Source organism: Mus musculus, chromosome 13 (assembly GCF_000001635.26).
Source record: "Mus musculus strain C57BL/6J chromosome 13, GRCm38.p6 C57BL/6J".
Taxonomy (NCBI): domain Eukaryota; kingdom Metazoa; phylum Chordata; class Mammalia; order Rodentia; family Muridae; genus Mus; species Mus musculus.
In genome coordinates, this window is record NC_000079.6 from 100758989 (window position 1) to 100776983 (window position 17995).

General features: G+C 43.9%; 1 protein-coding gene across 6 annotated transcripts; it reads right to left on the minus strand.

Annotated features, from left to right (window-relative positions):
- Positions 1–685: 685 nt before the first annotated feature.
- Cenph (centromere protein H) lies at positions 686–16915 on the minus strand. 6 transcript variants are annotated; one of them, XM_030247280.1, is made up of 10 exons: positions 16699–16864; positions 13738–13793; positions 12667–12715; positions 12486–12578; positions 12207–12281; positions 7837–7893; positions 5181–5244; positions 4562–4613; positions 2773–2936; positions 712–1206 (listed from the first exon to the last, which is right to left on the minus strand). In XM_030247280.1, exons 5-10 carry the CDS (start codon positions 12227–12229, stop codon positions 1114–1116), a joined length of 453 nt encoding a protein of 150 aa, XP_030103140.1. In that variant the 5' UTR covers positions 12230–12281; positions 12486–12578; positions 12667–12715; positions 13738–13793; positions 16699–16864; the 3' UTR covers positions 712–1113. The 6 variants fall into 6 exon arrangements, 5 of the variants coding, with proteins under 5 accessions (NP_068686.1, XP_030103140.1, XP_030103139.1 ...); NM_021886.2 differs by lacking the exon at positions 12486–12578 and having other exon boundaries at positions 686–1206; positions 16699–16911; XR_003950454.1 differs by lacking the exons at positions 5181–5244; positions 12486–12578 and having other exon boundaries at positions 16699–16914.
- Between the last annotated feature and the right edge of the window lie 1080 nt (positions 16916–17995).

The following is a 17995-nucleotide window of genomic DNA, read 5'->3' on the forward strand; positions in this document are numbered from 1 at the left end:
TAAGAATATGTAAAGACTGTGGGACTTTTAAAGTTATTTAGATCAGAGGAGATTTGCTTGCCTCTGCCACCCAGTGCTGGGATCAAAGGTGTGCGCCACAACTGCCCGGGGGGAAAAAAAAAGAATTTTTAAAAATAAAAACGGTAAATCCATTTCTGTGACTGGAGCTTGGCCCGCCTCTCCTAAGCAGCTTTCCTTTGGCTTGTGTAGTTTTCGTGTGGTGGCCCCTTTGCTCACATAACTGGACTGTATGGCATACTTCGAATCTAGGGGACCAGACGATGACAGAAGCACACACGTCTGTCACGAGCTATGAGACTGGGGTTCTTACTCCCTTTTATAGACTCCATGGTCTGGTTTTGGAAATCTCAGTAGTGTTTGGAGGGAAATTTTTAATTTAAAAAAAACATTTGTTTATATGTATGTGTGTTTTGCATGCATGTAAAACGTATGTATGTATGTATGTATGTATGTATGTATGTATGTATGTATGTACGTACGTACATATGAGCTTCACACACACGTCTGGTGCCTGACTGGCCAGAAGAGGGTGTTAGATTCCATGGAACTGGAGTTAGAGATGGTTGTGAGCTGCCATGTAGGTGCTGGGAACTGAACTTGGGTCCCTGAGAAGAGCAGTCAGTGAGTGCTTTTAACCACTAAGCCATCTCTCCAGTCCTGCAAGTATTCTTTTTTTAGTTAATAATGCAGTAATGTTTATTCTTTTTATTCCTTAAGTTATAAAAGTAAAATGCATGCTAAGTAGAGAAGGAGAAAAGAAGACACAACCTTACTTAACACACACAACTTTGCACAGCGTGCAGATGCATAAGCATATTCCAAAAGGGGTCACGGGGAAACGTTGGCAAGGAGATGCACATCCGGTGGCAGCAGGACCGCCCGCTTCTTTCCAAGGCCTCCACGGCCAGACTCCTGCAGAGGATGCCACTTTAATGAGCACAATTAAAACGAAAGGTTCTGTGTCACATCAACTCAAAACCCCAAAACTGAAGCAGCAGAGTGGTTCCAAAAACACCATTTACATTTCCCATGAACTCGGCTATTTAAATGACAGATTGGTCACAAAGCCAATTTTAAACTGCGGGATTCTTCTCATAGCGTGTTGAGGTCCTTCTCCAGCTGCAGCACTGTCTCTCTGAGGGCAGGGTCCTCTGCCCAGTTGGTTTTACTCGCCAAAATAAGGCCCTGTAATTAAAGAAAAATTCTAAGTACTCAATTTAACAAGACTAATCCTTTCCTGATTTTTTTTTTCCTGGACAGTTTTCATGTAGCCTAGGTTGGCCCTGAACTTGCTATGCATCAACTCTGCAGCTGAGGACAGCCTTGAACGTCAGATTTTCGGCCTCTACTTACTCAGTGCTAGGATGACAAGGACCTGCCACCATGTACAGTTCACGTGGGCTGGGGGTCACAGCCAGGGCTTTGTGCCTGCCCTGTGCACTATGTCCCCAGCACGCTTACACTTATGCTACATCATCTAATTTACTGAGCACCTACTAGTCCCCAGCAAAGAGTGCTCCATCTCTGTTTCCCACTGTCAAGTAGGCGGCAGCCTTGCTTCCCATAATGCTGAGTGGTATGTCCAGTGTTCACGTATGGGTTCCCAGGATAGCTTTTTTTTTCCCTTTTTAAATTAATTTATTTATTATATATAAGTACATTGTAGCTGTCTTTAGGCACACCAGAAATGGGCACCAGATCTCATTACAGATGGTTGTGAGCCACCATGTGGTTGCTGGGATTTGAACTCAGGACCTCTGGAAGAACAGTTAGTGCTCTTAACTGCTGAGCCATCTCTCCAACCCCCAGCCTAGGACAGGTTTTATTCATTAGGAATACTTGTGGGCAGTGGTGGCACATGCCTTTAATCCCAGCATTTGGGAGGCAGAGGTAGGCACATTTCTGAGTTCAAGACCAGCATGGTCTACAGAGTGAGTTCCAGAACAGCCAGGGCAATACAGAGAAACCCTGTCTTGAAAAACAAACAAAAACCCCCCACAAACAAACAAAAAAATTGTGGGCGGTGGGGGGCACTGGATAAAAAATAAAACCGTTTGTTTTCAAGAGTTGAAGAGTTAGTTCATCCAAGGTTTGTTTTTTTTTTTTTTTTTTTTTTACAAATTTTAGAGAATAAGTGTTACTATGCTGTTATGTACAAAAATATTTAAAATATTGGCGTACAGAAGAGACACTCGCCGGGCAGTGGTGCACATGCCTTTAATCACAGCACTCAGGAGGCAGAGGCAGGCAGATCTCTGTGAGTTTATTATAGCCAGCCTGGGCTATACAGAGAAACCCTGCGGGGTGTGTGTGTGTGTGTGTGTGTGAAGGGGGAGGGGATGGATGGACATTTTTTATTATTGTTTTCTGACTTTTTAAAATTAATTAATTTTATATGCTTGTTTTGTTTTGTTTTGTTTTAAATCTACATTCCTATTTGCTCACCAGGCCTATTGCCATGGGAGCCAGAAGAAGAGATCAGATCCCACGGGACTATAGTTACATGCACATAGTCCTGAGCTGCAATGTAAGTACTGAGAATTGAACCTGGGTCCTCTGGAGTTGTAGCCAGTGCTCCTAACTAACCAACCAACTCTCCAGCCCCTGTTTCTGTTTTATTGAGACAAGGTCTCATGTAGTTCAGGCTACCCTTGAACTCCTGACCCTCTGCTTTTCTCTCCCAAGTGGTCCGATTATAGGTATGTGCTACTGTGTCCTGCAACCTCTGTCCTTAGTTTATAAAAGTGTTACCTGGAATGTATGTTGAACAACTGTAGTGATCTTTATCTCCGTCTGTAGTTTTTTTTTCATGGTCTTTATCATTTCAGAATTCTCCATCTTGTCAACATCCTCTTTCTGTTTGTTCTTCTCGATTTGTATTTCTAAAAGCTTACTTCTTGAAGCTTGCTTTAGTTCTGTTAGGTTAAAACCAAAACAATATATGTATGTCTGTATGTGTGTGTTTGTATGTTTACATACATACATATTTATATATGGCTGGGTTTTTTTTTTTTTTCTCCTTTAAAGACAGAATCTAAGTAGTTCTGCCTAGCCTAGAGCTCAGACTTACCTACCTAAAGACATGTGCAACTTTACAAATAGGGACCATGCATGAAAGACTATAAAACAGAGTATTTCCTGGTTATTCTAGTCATGAAGTTATTTATTTTATTTTGATGTTTCTGTTTTTCTTTTTTTTCAGACAGTCTTTTTTTTTCCTTTGTAAAAGATTTATTTCATGCATGTGGGTACACTGTCACTGTCTTCAGATGCACCAGAAGAGGGCATTAGATCCCATTACAGATGGTTGTGAGTCACCATGTGGTTGCTGGGAATTGAACTCAGAACCTCTGGAAGAGTAGTCAGTGCTTTTAACCGTTGAGCCATCTCTCCAGCCTGGAGACAGAGTCTTTGTAGCTCAAGTTAGCCTTAAATTCCTGATCCTCAGGGCTAGAGAGATGGCTTATTAGTTATGAGCATTGGCTGCTCTTCCAGAGGTCCTGAGTTCAATTCTCAGCACCCACATGGTGGCTCATGACCATCTGTAATGAGATCTGATGCCCTCCTCTTCTGGCATGCAGGTGTACATACAGCAGAACCATTAAAAAATATTCCCGATCCTCCTGTCTCTGTCTTTCAAGTGTTGGGATTACATGTGTGTGCCAGAATGTCCAGCCCAAACTTACAGCTTCTTGCATGTTGGGTAAACTCTACTAGCTCAACTGAGTTACATCCTCTGGCCTTGGTTCTTATAAATGTTTAGCCACTTTCAGTTTTATTTTCACTAGAAGACTATCCCCTGGGGCATATGTGCTTTCTTCTTGTTTCTTTTATGTAGCCCTGGCTGTCCTGGGACTTGCTCTGTAAACCAGTTTGGCTTCAAACTAGGACATCTGCCTGCCTGTCTCCTGAGTACTGGGGCCAAAGGTGTGTGTCACCACTGCCTGGCATGACGCCTGCTTTTCTAATCCAAGTATCTTTGTTATCTGTTTTCCCACATAGATAAATTCTTGTAGTTTTCTTTGTTTCTTCTTTCTTCCTTCTTTCCTTCCGATTTATTTATTTTATGTATGTGAGTACACTGTAGCTATCTCAGATACACTAGACATCCTGTTACAGATGGTTGTGAGCCATCATGTGGTTGCTGGGAATTGAACACAGGACCTTTGGAAGAGCAGTCAGTGCTCTTAACCTCTGAGCCATCTCTCCATCCCCATAGTTTTCTTTTAAAAGGGCAATATGGATTTCCACAGTTTTTATGATTTACAAGTGAAATGATTTATCTAGAATCCTAGATTTAGTAAACTTGTAAGGACTACAATCTTAACAAATGAGACAATCTATACATTTAGTCACAGTCTCGAGTCAACCTGTGGCCCCCAAACTACTGAACATAAAATTCCTGCCCTATATGTAGTGACTGTCTCAGGGATCTGAAGAGTGGGGGATGGGGCGGCACTGCACGCACACGCACACACACACACACGCGCGCGCTCGAGAGCAACTGTAAGAAAAACATAAATAAACAAATCCTACATACGTAGTCTCTTCTTTCTGACATCAAGCAGCTTTTTCTCCAGTTCTGAAGACTCCTGTTGTTAAAATGTAGATGACAGCACATCACTCAATGGTGAATTTACAATACTTATATCATTGAGTTTCACATAGTCAAATTTTCTTAGGCTCCAATTTCCCTTATCTTTGTTTTTGTTTGTGTGGTTTTTATTTTGAAAAGTCTACTATGTAGCTAGCCATGGATTCTGCATGCTGGGATTAAAGGCAAAGGCATGTTCCACCAAACCCAGCTGTCTTGCTAAGATGGTATCTTAAATAGCCCAGGCTAGCTTCAACTCTCTTTGGAACCAAGAACAACTGAACTCCTGTCTCCACCTCCTAAGTGCTGGGACCACAGGTGCACCTATGCAGCAACACCTGGCCTAGAGCTGGCTTTTCAATTCCTCTATTTCCACAAAGCCAAAGGAAGGAGAGAGTCACTTAAAATATGTTGGTAACTTGTAACCTCAGTAAAAAATAAGCTCTATGATAAAACAACTTGGGAGATGGATCTGCAGTCACCCAGGCCCAGCCGACTTCTCAATCCTGTGTAACAGCTCTGGCAAGATGACAGCAAGATCGCATAAGCAGCCATGCCAGCTTACCTCCTGGGACTTCATTATTAACTTTTGTAGCTTTAATATGTGCTTCATGTCATCTGTGAGCACACTGCAAAGGAAACAAAGATACAACTTGTGCACTCTAGCTACATAATAACAAATCTGGAACCTCAAGAGATAGCTCGGTGGTTAGAAGTACTTACTGCTCTTGCAGGAGACCCAGCACCCAAATGATAGCTCACAACAGTGGCGTTGTAACTCCAGTTCCAGGGGTGTGAAATTCTTTTCTGGCCCCTGCAGGCACTTAACACATGTCGGAGACAAGCATACATACCCAGGATACCCATCCACACAAAGTCATAAACAAAATATAATCCACCCTGGGGCTGGCAATGTTGCTTAGTTGGCAGAGTGCCTGTCTAAAATGAAAAGATTTGAACCAGGCTCTAGTTTAACCCCCCACTGCATAAGCTGGGCATGGTGACACAAGTCACGAATTCCTCTCAGGAAGGTGAGGCAGAGAATTTTGAGTTTGAGGCAGCCCTGTACCACATAACTAGTTCAAGGCCATCCCAGGCTACACACAAAGACCCTGTCTCAAAAGAAAAACAAAACAAAAAACAAACAAACAAATCAGCCAAAGTTTACTAACTTGATGTCAGCAGGTCAGGTCTGCTACTTGGGTACGGCAGACTCCAGGAGCTGAATGCTTTTCTAGAGTCAGGCACTACTCGACTGACTTGTTTACTGTTGACATTGGGCTTTGGCTTGCTTATGTAGAACTGTAAGGCACTGCCACCCCAGGAGCTGGAGATGCCCACACTAGTGATGACCTCATTCAGGTTATTTTAACAGTTCCAAATTTCAAAACATACCACAGACACTGTGTGGCCTGTTTGAGCTTTCTATTCAGGAGGGGCCCCTATGTATGCTGAGTCTATCTTGAAATTTGCTCCTTTAACGGAAAACTGCATTTAAAAAAATATTGAGCTGGGCGTGGTGGCACATGCCTTTAACCCCAGCACTCGGGAGGCAGAGGCAGCCAGATTTCTGAGTTCCAGGCCAGCCTGGTCTACAAAGTGAGTTCCAGGACAGCCAGGTCTACACAGAGAAACCCTGTCTCCAAAAACAACAACAAAATTTTACTTGTATGGGTGTCTTACCTGCATGCATGTAAGTGCATCAAATGTGTGTAGAGGCCAGAAAAGAACATCACATTCCCTGAAATAGGTGTTACAGACAGTTGGAAGCAACCAGGAAGAGCAGCAGCAATCTTAACTGCTGAGCCGTCTCTCCAGCCTCACCCCAGAACTGCTTGAAGATTCTGTCAGAAGGCTAAGGTGCCTACTGCAAAGCCTAATGACCCAAGTCCCCTCCCTGGGACCCAGACAGAGCAGAGAAATGACTCCTGCAATACCGACCCACCCACTACACAAAATGCATAAATGTTTTAAAATGTTTGCTTTTATTTTTTTGAGACAGGGTTTCCCTAATGGAGTCCAGGCTAGTCTCAAAGTCATAGAGATCCACCTGCCTCTGCCTCCCTAGAGATTAAGGAATATACCACCACACCTGACCTAAAAACTTCCGAGGTTACGATCTGTAATCTGAGCCCGCAGGAATATCAAGAGGTTACAAATCAGCCTGAATGAAGACACCAAGATGGGAGAGGTGCCCAGATCCATCTCAGAACCTGTCTGGTGCTCATGGGAGGGTATAAGATTAAGATATCACAAGATTTTTAGTGTTGGGAAGAAAGATCACAGGTGTGTCCCGAGGCAAGACTCTTATAATTTCCAGCACTTTTATTTACACTTCCTGACATAGTCTTTAAGGAGAACCAGCACCTGCCTTCCTTCCCTCTTGATTCCCACCCACAGTTTTCATACTGGAACTGACCTTCATGCCATACAGCCCTCATGTCATACATGTCCCATGTCATACAGCTCTCATGTCATACACGCGAACTAAGACACCTAGCACTGAGTTGTTTTTTTTTTTTTTAAACTTTTCATTGAGACAAAGGCTCTTCTAGGCTATCGTTGACCTCACTCTGAAGCCCAGGCAGGTAAACAAGCTCATTTCTACCAATGAAAAACAAAGAGAACCCTTCTTTTCATTAAGTTGTTACTAGAGGATCCAAGTTCAATTCCTATGGCCAATGTGGCAGGAAAAAGGGACTCCTTCAAGCTGTCCTCTAATCTACACACACATGTGCACACACACACACACACTTTTCAAAAAATATTTGTTTGTTTATTTATTTATTTAATGTACATGAGTATACTATTGCTGTCTTCAGACACACCAGAAGAAGGCATCAGATCCTATTACAGATGGTTGTGAGCCACCATATGGTTGCTGGGATTTGAACTCAGGAACTCTAGAATAACAGTCGGTACTCTTTAATCGATGAGCCATCTCTCCAGCTCCACACACACTTTTTTATTTAAAATTTTTTTTTGAGACAGTGTTTCTTTCTACATAACCCTGGCTGTCCTGGAACTCACTATATATACCAGCAGGGCTTCAAATTTACAGAGATCTGCCTACCTCTCCCTCCCAGTGCTGGGATGAAACTCGTGTGCCACCACCATCCCTGAGCCAGGCACATGCTTTAAAGAAGCCACAATCTAAAATCAGTTTGCATACTTCCCTTATTGTTCCTATTTTTTCAAATCCAGGAGAAAAAAAGGCATACCAATTCTCAGGTCCCATGTTCTCCATGTTATCCCGAAGTGCAACTGAAAGTTTCATCCTAAAAAAGAAAGAAAATATTAAATAACAAAAATGAAAAAGGCATCTTACAGGAGAAAGCTTGCCGGGTGGTGGTGGCACAGGCCTTTAATCCCAGCACTCGGGAGGCAGAGGCAGGCGGATTTCTGAGTTCGAGGCCAGCCTGGTCTACAAAGTGAGCTCCAGGACAGCCAGGGCTATACAGAGAAACCCTGTCTCGAAAAACCAAAAATAAATAAATAAATAAATAAATAAATAAATAAATAAATAAATAAAAACAATATGGGGAGCCAGGCATGGTGGTGCACGCCTTTAGTCCCAGCACTTGGGAGGCAGAGGCAGGCAGATTTCTGAGTTCGAGGTCAGCCTGGTCTACAGAGTGAGTTCCAGGACAGCCAGGGCTACACAGAAAAACCTTGTCTCAAAAAAAAAAAAAAAAACCCACAAAAAAACAAAAACAAAAAAACAATATGAGGGCTGGAGAGATGACTCATTGGTTAAGAGCACTGACCGCTCTTTCAGAGGTCCTGAGTTCAATTCCCAGCAACCACAAGGTGGCTCACAACCATATGTAATGGGATCCGGTGCCCTCTTTGGGCGTGTCTGAAGGCAGTGACAGTGTACTCATACACATAAAATAAATAAGTCTTTTGTTTTGTTTTTGTTTTTGAGACAGGGTTTCTCTGTGTAGCCCTGGCTGTTCTGGAACTCACTCTGTAGACCAGGCTGACCTTGAACTCTGAAATCCGCCTGCCTCTGCCTCCTGAGTGTTGGGATTAAAGTTAAAAAAAAAAAAAAAAAAGATAGATTAATTTGTTAAAAAACAAACAAACAAAACACAATATGGTATGAGAAATATACTTTAAAAATATTCATTACTATTATTTATTTAAATATACATGTATGTCTGCATACAAGTAAGGAGGACAAAGGGATGTAAGATCGGCTGGAGCTGGAGTTATAGGCAGTAGTAAGCTGCCAGATTGTATATGTATGCTTAGCCGAAGATCACTCCAACCCCAGGAAACATTCTAAAGTAAAGAAAGTAAGAAAAGGGCCGAGGCTGTGACCTGAGGCTGTGTGTATAGGCAGGCTGAGGTGTGGACTGGAATCTAGCCTCAGTGACTCACTTTTGTACAGAGTTGGGGAAGCAGCTAGGCCTTACAAACATCAGCGTGGGCCTGCTGAAGATGCCAGGGATGTAGATGGAAATTTTACATCTTTTCCTCTAAGGTCCTAGAAGATGTCATGTAGCCTAGGCTAGCCTCAAACTCTTTTGTAGCTGAGGATGACCCTGAATTTCTGTCCTCCTGCCTCTACCTCTTTATATATGTACATGCACTGCCATGCCAGCTCTACCGTGAACTGTTAAAGCATACTACTTTAATCAGGCACAGTGTGCTTGTACAAGGCACTGGGTCTGTCTTTAACATACACACATACACAGGGAACAGGTAGGCACAGTGGGTAGATGCCTATAGTTAGTACCATTCAGGAGTCTGAGGCAGGAGGCCAACTTGAATTGGACAATTAAGTTTGCCATGGTAGCAGAGTTATTTCTTGCTTTCCTCTCTACATAACTAGTTAAATAGCTTTAATTACGTTGTTCTTTTGTGTGTGTGTGCATGCTTGCATGTGTATATGTATGTATATGCATGTGTGTGTGCATACGTATATATGTGAGTGTGTGTATAAGTGTGCACGTGTATGTGCCTATGTGCCTGTGTGTGTGTGTGTGTGTGTGTGTGTGTGTATGTGTGTGAGCGTGCATACGGCAGAGTGCACAGATGGAGAGGTCACAGAACCACCTGTGGGAGCTGGTTCTCTCTGTCAGCCGTGTCGGCTCTAGGGATCAGACTCAGGTCGTTAGACTTGTCAGCAAGCACCTTCACCTGCCAGAGCTTCTCCCTAGCTGCTCTAGCTGCTTTTCTTTTCTTTTTTTTTTTTAAGTTTAGTAAGAATATAAACTTTATTTCTATGTAAAATTTTGCTATTTTTTTAAATTAGGTATTTTCCTCATTTACATTTCCAATGCTATCCCAAAAGTCCCCCATACCCTCCCCCCCACTCCCCTACCCACCCACTCCCACTTTTTGGCCCTGGCGTTCCCCAGTACTGGGGCATATAAAGTTTGCAAGTCCAATGGGCCTCTCTTTGCAGTGATGGCCGGCTAGGCCATCTTCTGATACATATGCAGCTAGAGTCACGAGCTCCGGGGTACTGGCTAGTTCATATTGTTCCACCTATAGGGTTGCAGATCCCTTTAGCTCTTTGGGTACTTTCTCTAGCTCCTCCATTGGGGGCCCTGTGTTCCATCCAATAGCTGACTGTGAGCATCCACTTATGTGTTTGCTAGGCCCTGGCGTAGTCTCACTAGAGACAGCTATATCAGGGTCTCTAGCTGCTTTTCAAATGAATATAAAAGTTAAATTTAGGGGCTGGTGAGATGGCTCAGCAGGTAAGAGCACCGACTGCTCTTCCAAAGGTCCTGAGTTCAAATCCCAGCAACCACATGGTGGCTCACAACCATCTGTAACAAGACTGGATGCCCTCTTCTGGTGTGTCTGAAGACAGCTACAGTGTACTTACATATAGTAAATAAATAAATCTTTAAAAAAAAGTTAAATTTAGAACGTAAGGTAATCTGGAGAGGTCAAACCCACTAGGTAGTAATTCTAAGAGTCATTCACTAGGGGTTATTAAATCACAAGCCTGCAGCTGGTCATAATTGTCTGTTAATCAACACCATTTATCACAGTGACACTCTAAGACATGCAGCATCTGCAGTCTTATCACCGTGACAATACTGTAGTGGGCACACAAAGGTAGGTGGCCACAGTGTCAGGAGGTGATACAATTTTATGGTGCCACTTTCATATATGTAGCCTGTCACTGAAGAAAATTCCTATACAGTGCATGGATACCAGTACTTACAGAGCTTATGATACTGTATTTATATTCACGCATCTGTTCAAATACACCTAAAAATAACAATGCAGAGCTAGATATGATCAATATGCCTATAATCCCAGAATTTGGAAGGATAAAGCAAGTTTACGAATCCCAGGCCTAGGCACTTATCTCTAAACAAAACACAACACAAAACAACACAACACAACACATAACAACACAAAAACCTAAATGCAAAGCCAGGAGTTAAAAACCTATTTAAACTTCATGAGAAGGGAAGTGGCTGAGGCCAATCTGAACTGCATACCAATTTCTAGGCCAGACTGAGCCTAGAAAAAACACCAAGCCAAACTAAACCAACTTAATGACAATTCTTCTAAGTCTTGGCAGTTACTGAAACAAACTTATCTGTGTAGTGCTTTAATGCCAATGTGCTTGAAACTTGTCCATGAACTTCATGAAGAGCCCTTAGCACCCATCTTACAGATCTTCTTCAAAGGAAGGTGCTAATGAATAATAACTTTTCTCACAGTTTCTGTACTATCACCTCATCATCTTCTCTTGTTCCTCCCTCTTTGCTTTCCTCACCTGTCCTCTTTTTGGAGATAGGGTCTCACTACTTAAACATGGCTGCTCTTTCCGCCATCTTGGCGCCTGTGGAGGCCTGCTGGGAACAGGACTTCTAACAGCAAGTATGTCTGGAAGGCTGTGGTGCAAGGCCATTTTTGCTGGCTACAAGCGAGGTCTCCGGAACCAAAGAGAGCACACGGCTCTTCTTAAAATTGAAGGCGTTTATGCCCGAGATGAAACGAGAGTTCTACTTAGGCAAAAGATGTGCTTATGTGTATAAAGCAAAAAACAATACGGTGACTCCTGAAGGTAAACCAAAGAAAACCAGAGTGATCTGGGGAAAGGTAACTCGCTTCGTGCCAAATTCCGAAGCAACCTTCCTGCAAAGGCCATTGGACACAGAATCCATGTGATGCTGTACCCATCCCGGATGGATTTAAACTAATGGAGAGTAAATAAATAAAAGTAGATTTGTAAAAAAACAAACAAACAAACAAAAAAAACCATGGCTGTCCTGGAACTTGCTATGTAGACCAGGCTGACCTTGAACTCACAAAGATCTACTCGCCTCTGTATTCAGAGTGTTGGGATTAAACATATGCCCTACCAACCACTCCCAGCTCCCCTCCCCCATTTAACAATAGGTTATCCCTGTGTAGTAGCTAAGGCTGGCTTTGAACTCTGGCCCTCCAGCTTCAGTCTCCTGAGTGCTGGGGTCATAGGCCTGTGTCATTTTGCTTGGCTGCTAATCATCATTTAGTTCAGCTTAGTTTGGCCCTCCGGCCGCAGCCTTCCCTCGATGCTCAGGTTTACCTCTAGCCCGAGTCTTATCTTTAGTAGTAAAGGAAGGATTACCTGCTCAGTGCAAGACTTTTCATTTCAATATTACTTTTTACATCTTCAATTTCATTCTCCAGCTCTTCAATTTTACTATAAAAGAAACAGGAACGAATTTCAGCAATGTCAAGGTGGTTACTGAACTGTGTTAAAGCTTCTCCTTGGGGAGAAAGTTGAACACCTTTATCTGAACAGAAGAAAACCACAGCCCACTGCCCACCGCCCAGAAGCCTGTCTGCAGAGCTGGCAGGCTGAGCCGAGTTGCTTTGCTAAGCACATAGACCATGTAGGGCATACCAGACAGCAGAGAAGCGATCACCCCGTAGTGCCAAATACTCCACTGCAAATCACCAAGCTCCCAACTTAGACCTGACTTATTTATCTAGAATCCTAAAGGAAAGAAAGACAGCCCTGGAACACAGATCATATGATTACATCTTAGTAAAAGCCACAAATAAAAGATTAAAATATGACATACACTTCGATCTGTTTTTCTTGCATAATCTGTTCTGGAGTTTTTTCTTCATCTACAAGTAAAAAGTTTTTTTTAATCAGTAACACTTTTATTAAATAAATATTCAGTGTGTGTGTGTACACCACGAAGCTCATGTGGCAGTCACAGGACAACTTGTCAGGCTAGTTCTCTCCTCTAGAGTCAGTGGGCGTTAGGCCCTGAACCCAGGGCATCAGGCTCGCCGGCACTCATCCGAACCGACTGAACAGTCTTGTTGCTGCCCTATCACACCTCATAATTATCTTGCACACCTCCCTGTTTACCTTTTTTACTACACAAAATGCACACAAACAACTGAAGGGGTCTCACTGTGTAGTTCCTGATAGCTTGAAACTCAATATGGAAATCAGGTTGACCTCAAACTTAATGGAGATTGGACTTCACTTCTCAAATGCTGGAATTAAAGGCAGGAGTCACCGTGCCTGAGAAAAACCACTTCTTTGTAAAGCTGATGTTCTTTTCCAAGAATACCATGGTGATGGTTTGTATATGCTCAGGCATATACATATGCTCAGCCCAGGGAGTAGCACTATTAGAAGGTGTGGCCCTGATAGAGTAGGTGTGTTGCTGTGGGTATAGGCTATAAGAACCACATCCTAGCTGCCTGGAATTCAGTTTTCTGCTAGCAGCCTTCAGATGAAGATGTAGAATCTCAGCTCCTCCAGCACCATGTCTGCCGAGATGCTGCCATGTTCCCACCTTGATGATAATGGACTGAACCTCTGAACCTGTAAGCCAGCCCCAAATATATGTTGTCCTTTATAAGACTTGCCTTGACCATGGTGTCTGTTCACAGAAGTAAAACTCTAAGACAACCATTCATTTGGGGGCTGGAGATGGCTCAGAGAGCACCTAGGTGATAGCTCATAACCTCTCTAATTCCATTTCCAGGGGATCCAGTGTACTTTTTGGCTTCACGAGCACAAACATACAGCAGGCAAAATACAGGCACATAAAATACAAATAAATATAATTTTAAAACAAATAGCACTCATCAGCAAACTCACGAAGCTGTTTGGAAACGAAGTGACTTACTTGTGTCGATCATGGACTTATATTCTAAGAGCTGCTGTTTTGTCTGAGCTCTCAGCCTGAAAATGGAAAAAGAAGACAGATAGGAATTTATGGACGGTGGTTATAGTCATCCTGCAATAAATGAAATGGCTTCAAAGTCTTCTCATGTAGCCTCGCTTTATTTAAAATAGTTGGCAAGACGGCGACATAAAATGGATGACAGTGGGGATACAGCACCTTGGAGAAAAAGTGAAAAATGTAATTCTTGCACATTCATCAGCCAGACCAAAACATGGTTCATGAAAGCTCACTTCTACAGGTTGGTAGCCTGAAGTGATGATATCCCAGGCAGGCTCTACCAGCTTTCCAGACTGTAATGTTTTCAGGAGGGGCTGGAAAGATGATTCAGCCATTAAGTGGGTACTCTTCTTGTAAGAGGACCTGAGTTTGGTTCCCAGTACCAAAACTAGGCTATTCACAATTACCTCTAACTCCAGCTCCAGCAAGAATGTGTCATCTCTGGCCTCCAAGGGCACACCCATGCATGTACATAGATAGCTATACACACACACACACACACACACACACACCCTAAGAATAATGAAAATACTTGTTTTTATTTGAAATAGGATTTTTCTGTGTAGCCCTGGCTGATCTAGAACTCACTCTGTAGACCAGGGCTGGCCTCAAACTCATAGATATATCTTTCTACTCCTGCCTCCTGAGTGCTGGGGTTAAAGCCATGCACCTCCCCTATCCAGCTTCAAAAATATATCCAGACAGGGTTTCTCTGTGTAGCCCTGACTGTCCTGGGAACTCACTTTGTAGACCAGGCTGGCCTTGAACTCAGAAATCCTCCTGCCTCTGCCTAAGTGCTGGGATTAAAGAGGTGCACCACTACTATTCTGGTTATCAAGTTCTTTAAACGACACAATTCCAAATGAAAACAACAACTTAACACTCGGCTCTGGCTAGCCATGCAGGTCATTGGAAGGCTGAGGTAGGAAGATAGAAATGTCAGTGAAGACCTGCCAGTACTTCATAGTAAGTTCAAAACCAGTCTTGACAACTTAGCAAATTCAAACTCAAGATAAAGTAAAAAGGGGCTGTTAGATGCTGTGTCAAAAAGCCCTCAGTCAGGCTGGAGAGATGGCTCAGCAGTTAAGAGCACAGACTTCTCTTTCAGAGGTCCTGAGTTCAATTCCCAGCAACCACATGGTGGCTCACAACCATTCGTAATTAGATCCGATTCCCTCTTCTGGTATTCTGGTATGTCTGAAGACAGCTACAGTGTGTGTGTGTGTGTGTGTGTGTGTGTATGCGCGCATATATATATATCTTTAAAAAAAAAAAAGGCACTCAGTCTTAGAGTGCTTGCCTAAGATGCTTGAGCCCCTTGCTGGACGTGGTGGCGCACGCCTTTAATCCCAGCACTCGGGAGGCAGAGGCAGGCAAATTTCTAGGTTGGAGGCCAGCCTGGTTTACAAAGTGAGTTCCAGGACAGCCAGGGCTACACAGAGAAACCCTGTCTTGAAAAACAAACAAACAAAAACAAAAACAAAAGATGCTTGAGCCCCAGGCTCAATCATTACTACTGCCAAAAACCATCCCTATCACTGACAAATTATTACAGATTACGGTAGAACTAAGAGTACTGATAAGCTCAAAAAATAGTTTGTTCTTCAGCTGTCGTGTTTACAACAGACATATCTGTATATGACTAGGTATGGTCCTTAATGATTATAATTCTAGCACCTGAAGGCAAAAACAAAAGATTACTACAAGTTCAAGGTTATAGCCTGCCAGTGTTTGCCTTTCCTTTTGTTTCGTTTCGTTTTGTTTTGTTTTTTTGAGGCAGGGTTTCTCTGTGTTGACCTGGTTGTCCTGGAACTCACTCTGTAGACCAGGCTGGCCTCGAACTCAGAAATCCGAGCCTCTGCCTCCCAAATGCTGGGATTAAAGGCGTGCGCCACCGCCACCCAGCTATAGGCTGCCAGTGTTTCACAGCAAGACCCTGTCTCAAAAATTCAAAACAAGTCTGTTATGAGTTTTAAAAAAATTTTTAGATGTATTTATTTTATGTATATGAGTACACCATTGCTTTCTTCAGACACACCAGAAGAGGGTATCAGACCCCACTGCAGATGGTTGTGAGCCACCATGTGACCTCTGGAAGAGCAGTCCAAGTTCTTTAACCACTGAGCCAACTCTCCAACCCTTTGTTATGCATTTTAAAGGTCTGCAAAAAACCTGTTAAATTTTTTTTTCTGCAAAGAACCACACAGCAAATAATTTAGGACTTGGCAGTCATATAGCCTGTTTTAACTATGTAACTCTGACCCTGTACCAGAAACCTGTGTCCCAATAAGCTGTATGAACACTAACATTTAGATTTCATGCATTACAAAATGTTTGGCTCCTATCTCTATTTAAATACGGAAAAACTATGCTGTAGTTGAGCTGTATGGCTCTTGCTACGCATACACCAGACGCTGCTTTTCTTAGCTTGAAGAGTTCACCATAGGCAGTAGGATAAACTTGGTCCAGGCCTTAGACTAAAGTTTCTGGCCGCCAAATTTTCTCTAAAAACTGCTGACTGGGGAGCATCATCGTCCTGGTAGGACGATAAACAACCGAAGCTTCTGGTCAGCAAAGGGTCTTGGTCCTCAAGGTGGACTGTGTCCTGTAACTTGGCGGTAGGTACTGCTCAGCCAGCCCGGACCACAGTGGCAAGACAGCACCGGAGGCCGGGTCGCAAGCCTGGCTCAAGACGGGCACAGCGCCACGTCCTCCTGCAGAATGTCCCACCCCAGCCCACTAGCCTCTCTGCGCGGAGGGCATCTTTTGCGGCTCTCTTCCCCACTGACAGGCCTAAAGCGGTGAAACTGATGGTGCCGCAAGCTTCGGAGCCCTAAATCAGCCAGGGAACCTGAATAGGAACCCTGAGCCTCCCGAGTGGGGGCGGATGCCCGCCGGGAGCACCTGAGCAGCAGGCTGATACGGTCCTCGATACGCTCCTCCGCGGCCTGCGACAGACCCCGCTTCTCTTCGCAGGCCTCAGCCCCGGCCTCAGACCTCTCCCGCGGCTGCTCCTCCATTGCAAAGGCCCGCAGGTTTGAACGCCACAGAAAATAACCCAGCAGTTCTTCCCGCCACGAAATTGGTTTCCGGAAGTTCCTACCCTTCCGGAAGGGTCCCGCCCCTTCCGCCCTGAGTCCCTCCTTCTGCTTCTCCCCTTGCAGCGGGTTGCCGTGGTTACCGTGCTGCGTTCCTTTTCTGAGGCTTCTTTCCACAATTGATTCTATTCCTCTAGCTAAGACTTTCACCAACACAGGCCATCGAAGCCTGTGGGTAGGGATAGATGGAGACGGGGCTCAGTGGTAGAACTCTTACCTAGCATGCCTAGTGTCTTGAGAAAACTTAGGATATAACTTAAACTGTATCTTTAGCGTGGCCCGGAGGGGTAAAACTTAGTGCTTAAACAGATGTCAACAGTCGTCCTGGCTGGCGCTATTATTGCCCCTATTATTACACTCCAGGTCAGGGTTTGGAGAATGGGTTTGCCCTGCATCAAATTCCCTCCAGAACTGGAGTTACACGCAGTTGTAAGCCACTTGATGTGGGGGTTAGGAATCGAGCCTGGGTCCTCCAAAGAGCCAGTGCTCTTAACCGCTGAATCATCTCTCTAGCTTCTACTCTCACTTTGAGAAAGGGTCTCATGCAGCCAAAGCCGATCTTGGACTATCAATCCTCCAAGTACTGTGAACCTGCAATATTATATTGAAAGGCTTTCTTGCTGTTCCGAGAACAGATCTGGGGTCCCTATTATAACTCCTGAGGGCCATACCTTTAGTTTAGTGGAGAAATGAATGCCTCAACCAGGAGGCAGTGCTGGCACATGCTCTCCAGACTTTACCATGCCACTAACACGCCCTTTCAGTTCCTGGCACGGGTACTCCATCCGACTATCAGTGAAAATTCTATCAGAAACTGGAAAGGGTATCTGCAATCCTAGAGCAGGAGGTTGGGCAAAAATGTGATGAGTTCGAGGCCAGCCTAGGATACACAGTGAGTATGAGACAGAGAACATGTCAAGATCCTGTCAGAGGGTTGGGATTAGAAATCACGTTGAGAATTGGGTGCCCCCAGTGTCGCTGACTTGACACTTGAGCCTTGACGTTGAGAGGCGAAAATGCTGTACATGAGCCTTGCGTGGTCACTTGAGGGATAAGTCCTTGCAGAACAAACAAAACAGCAGCTCTTTGAAGGGGAGGGCTGT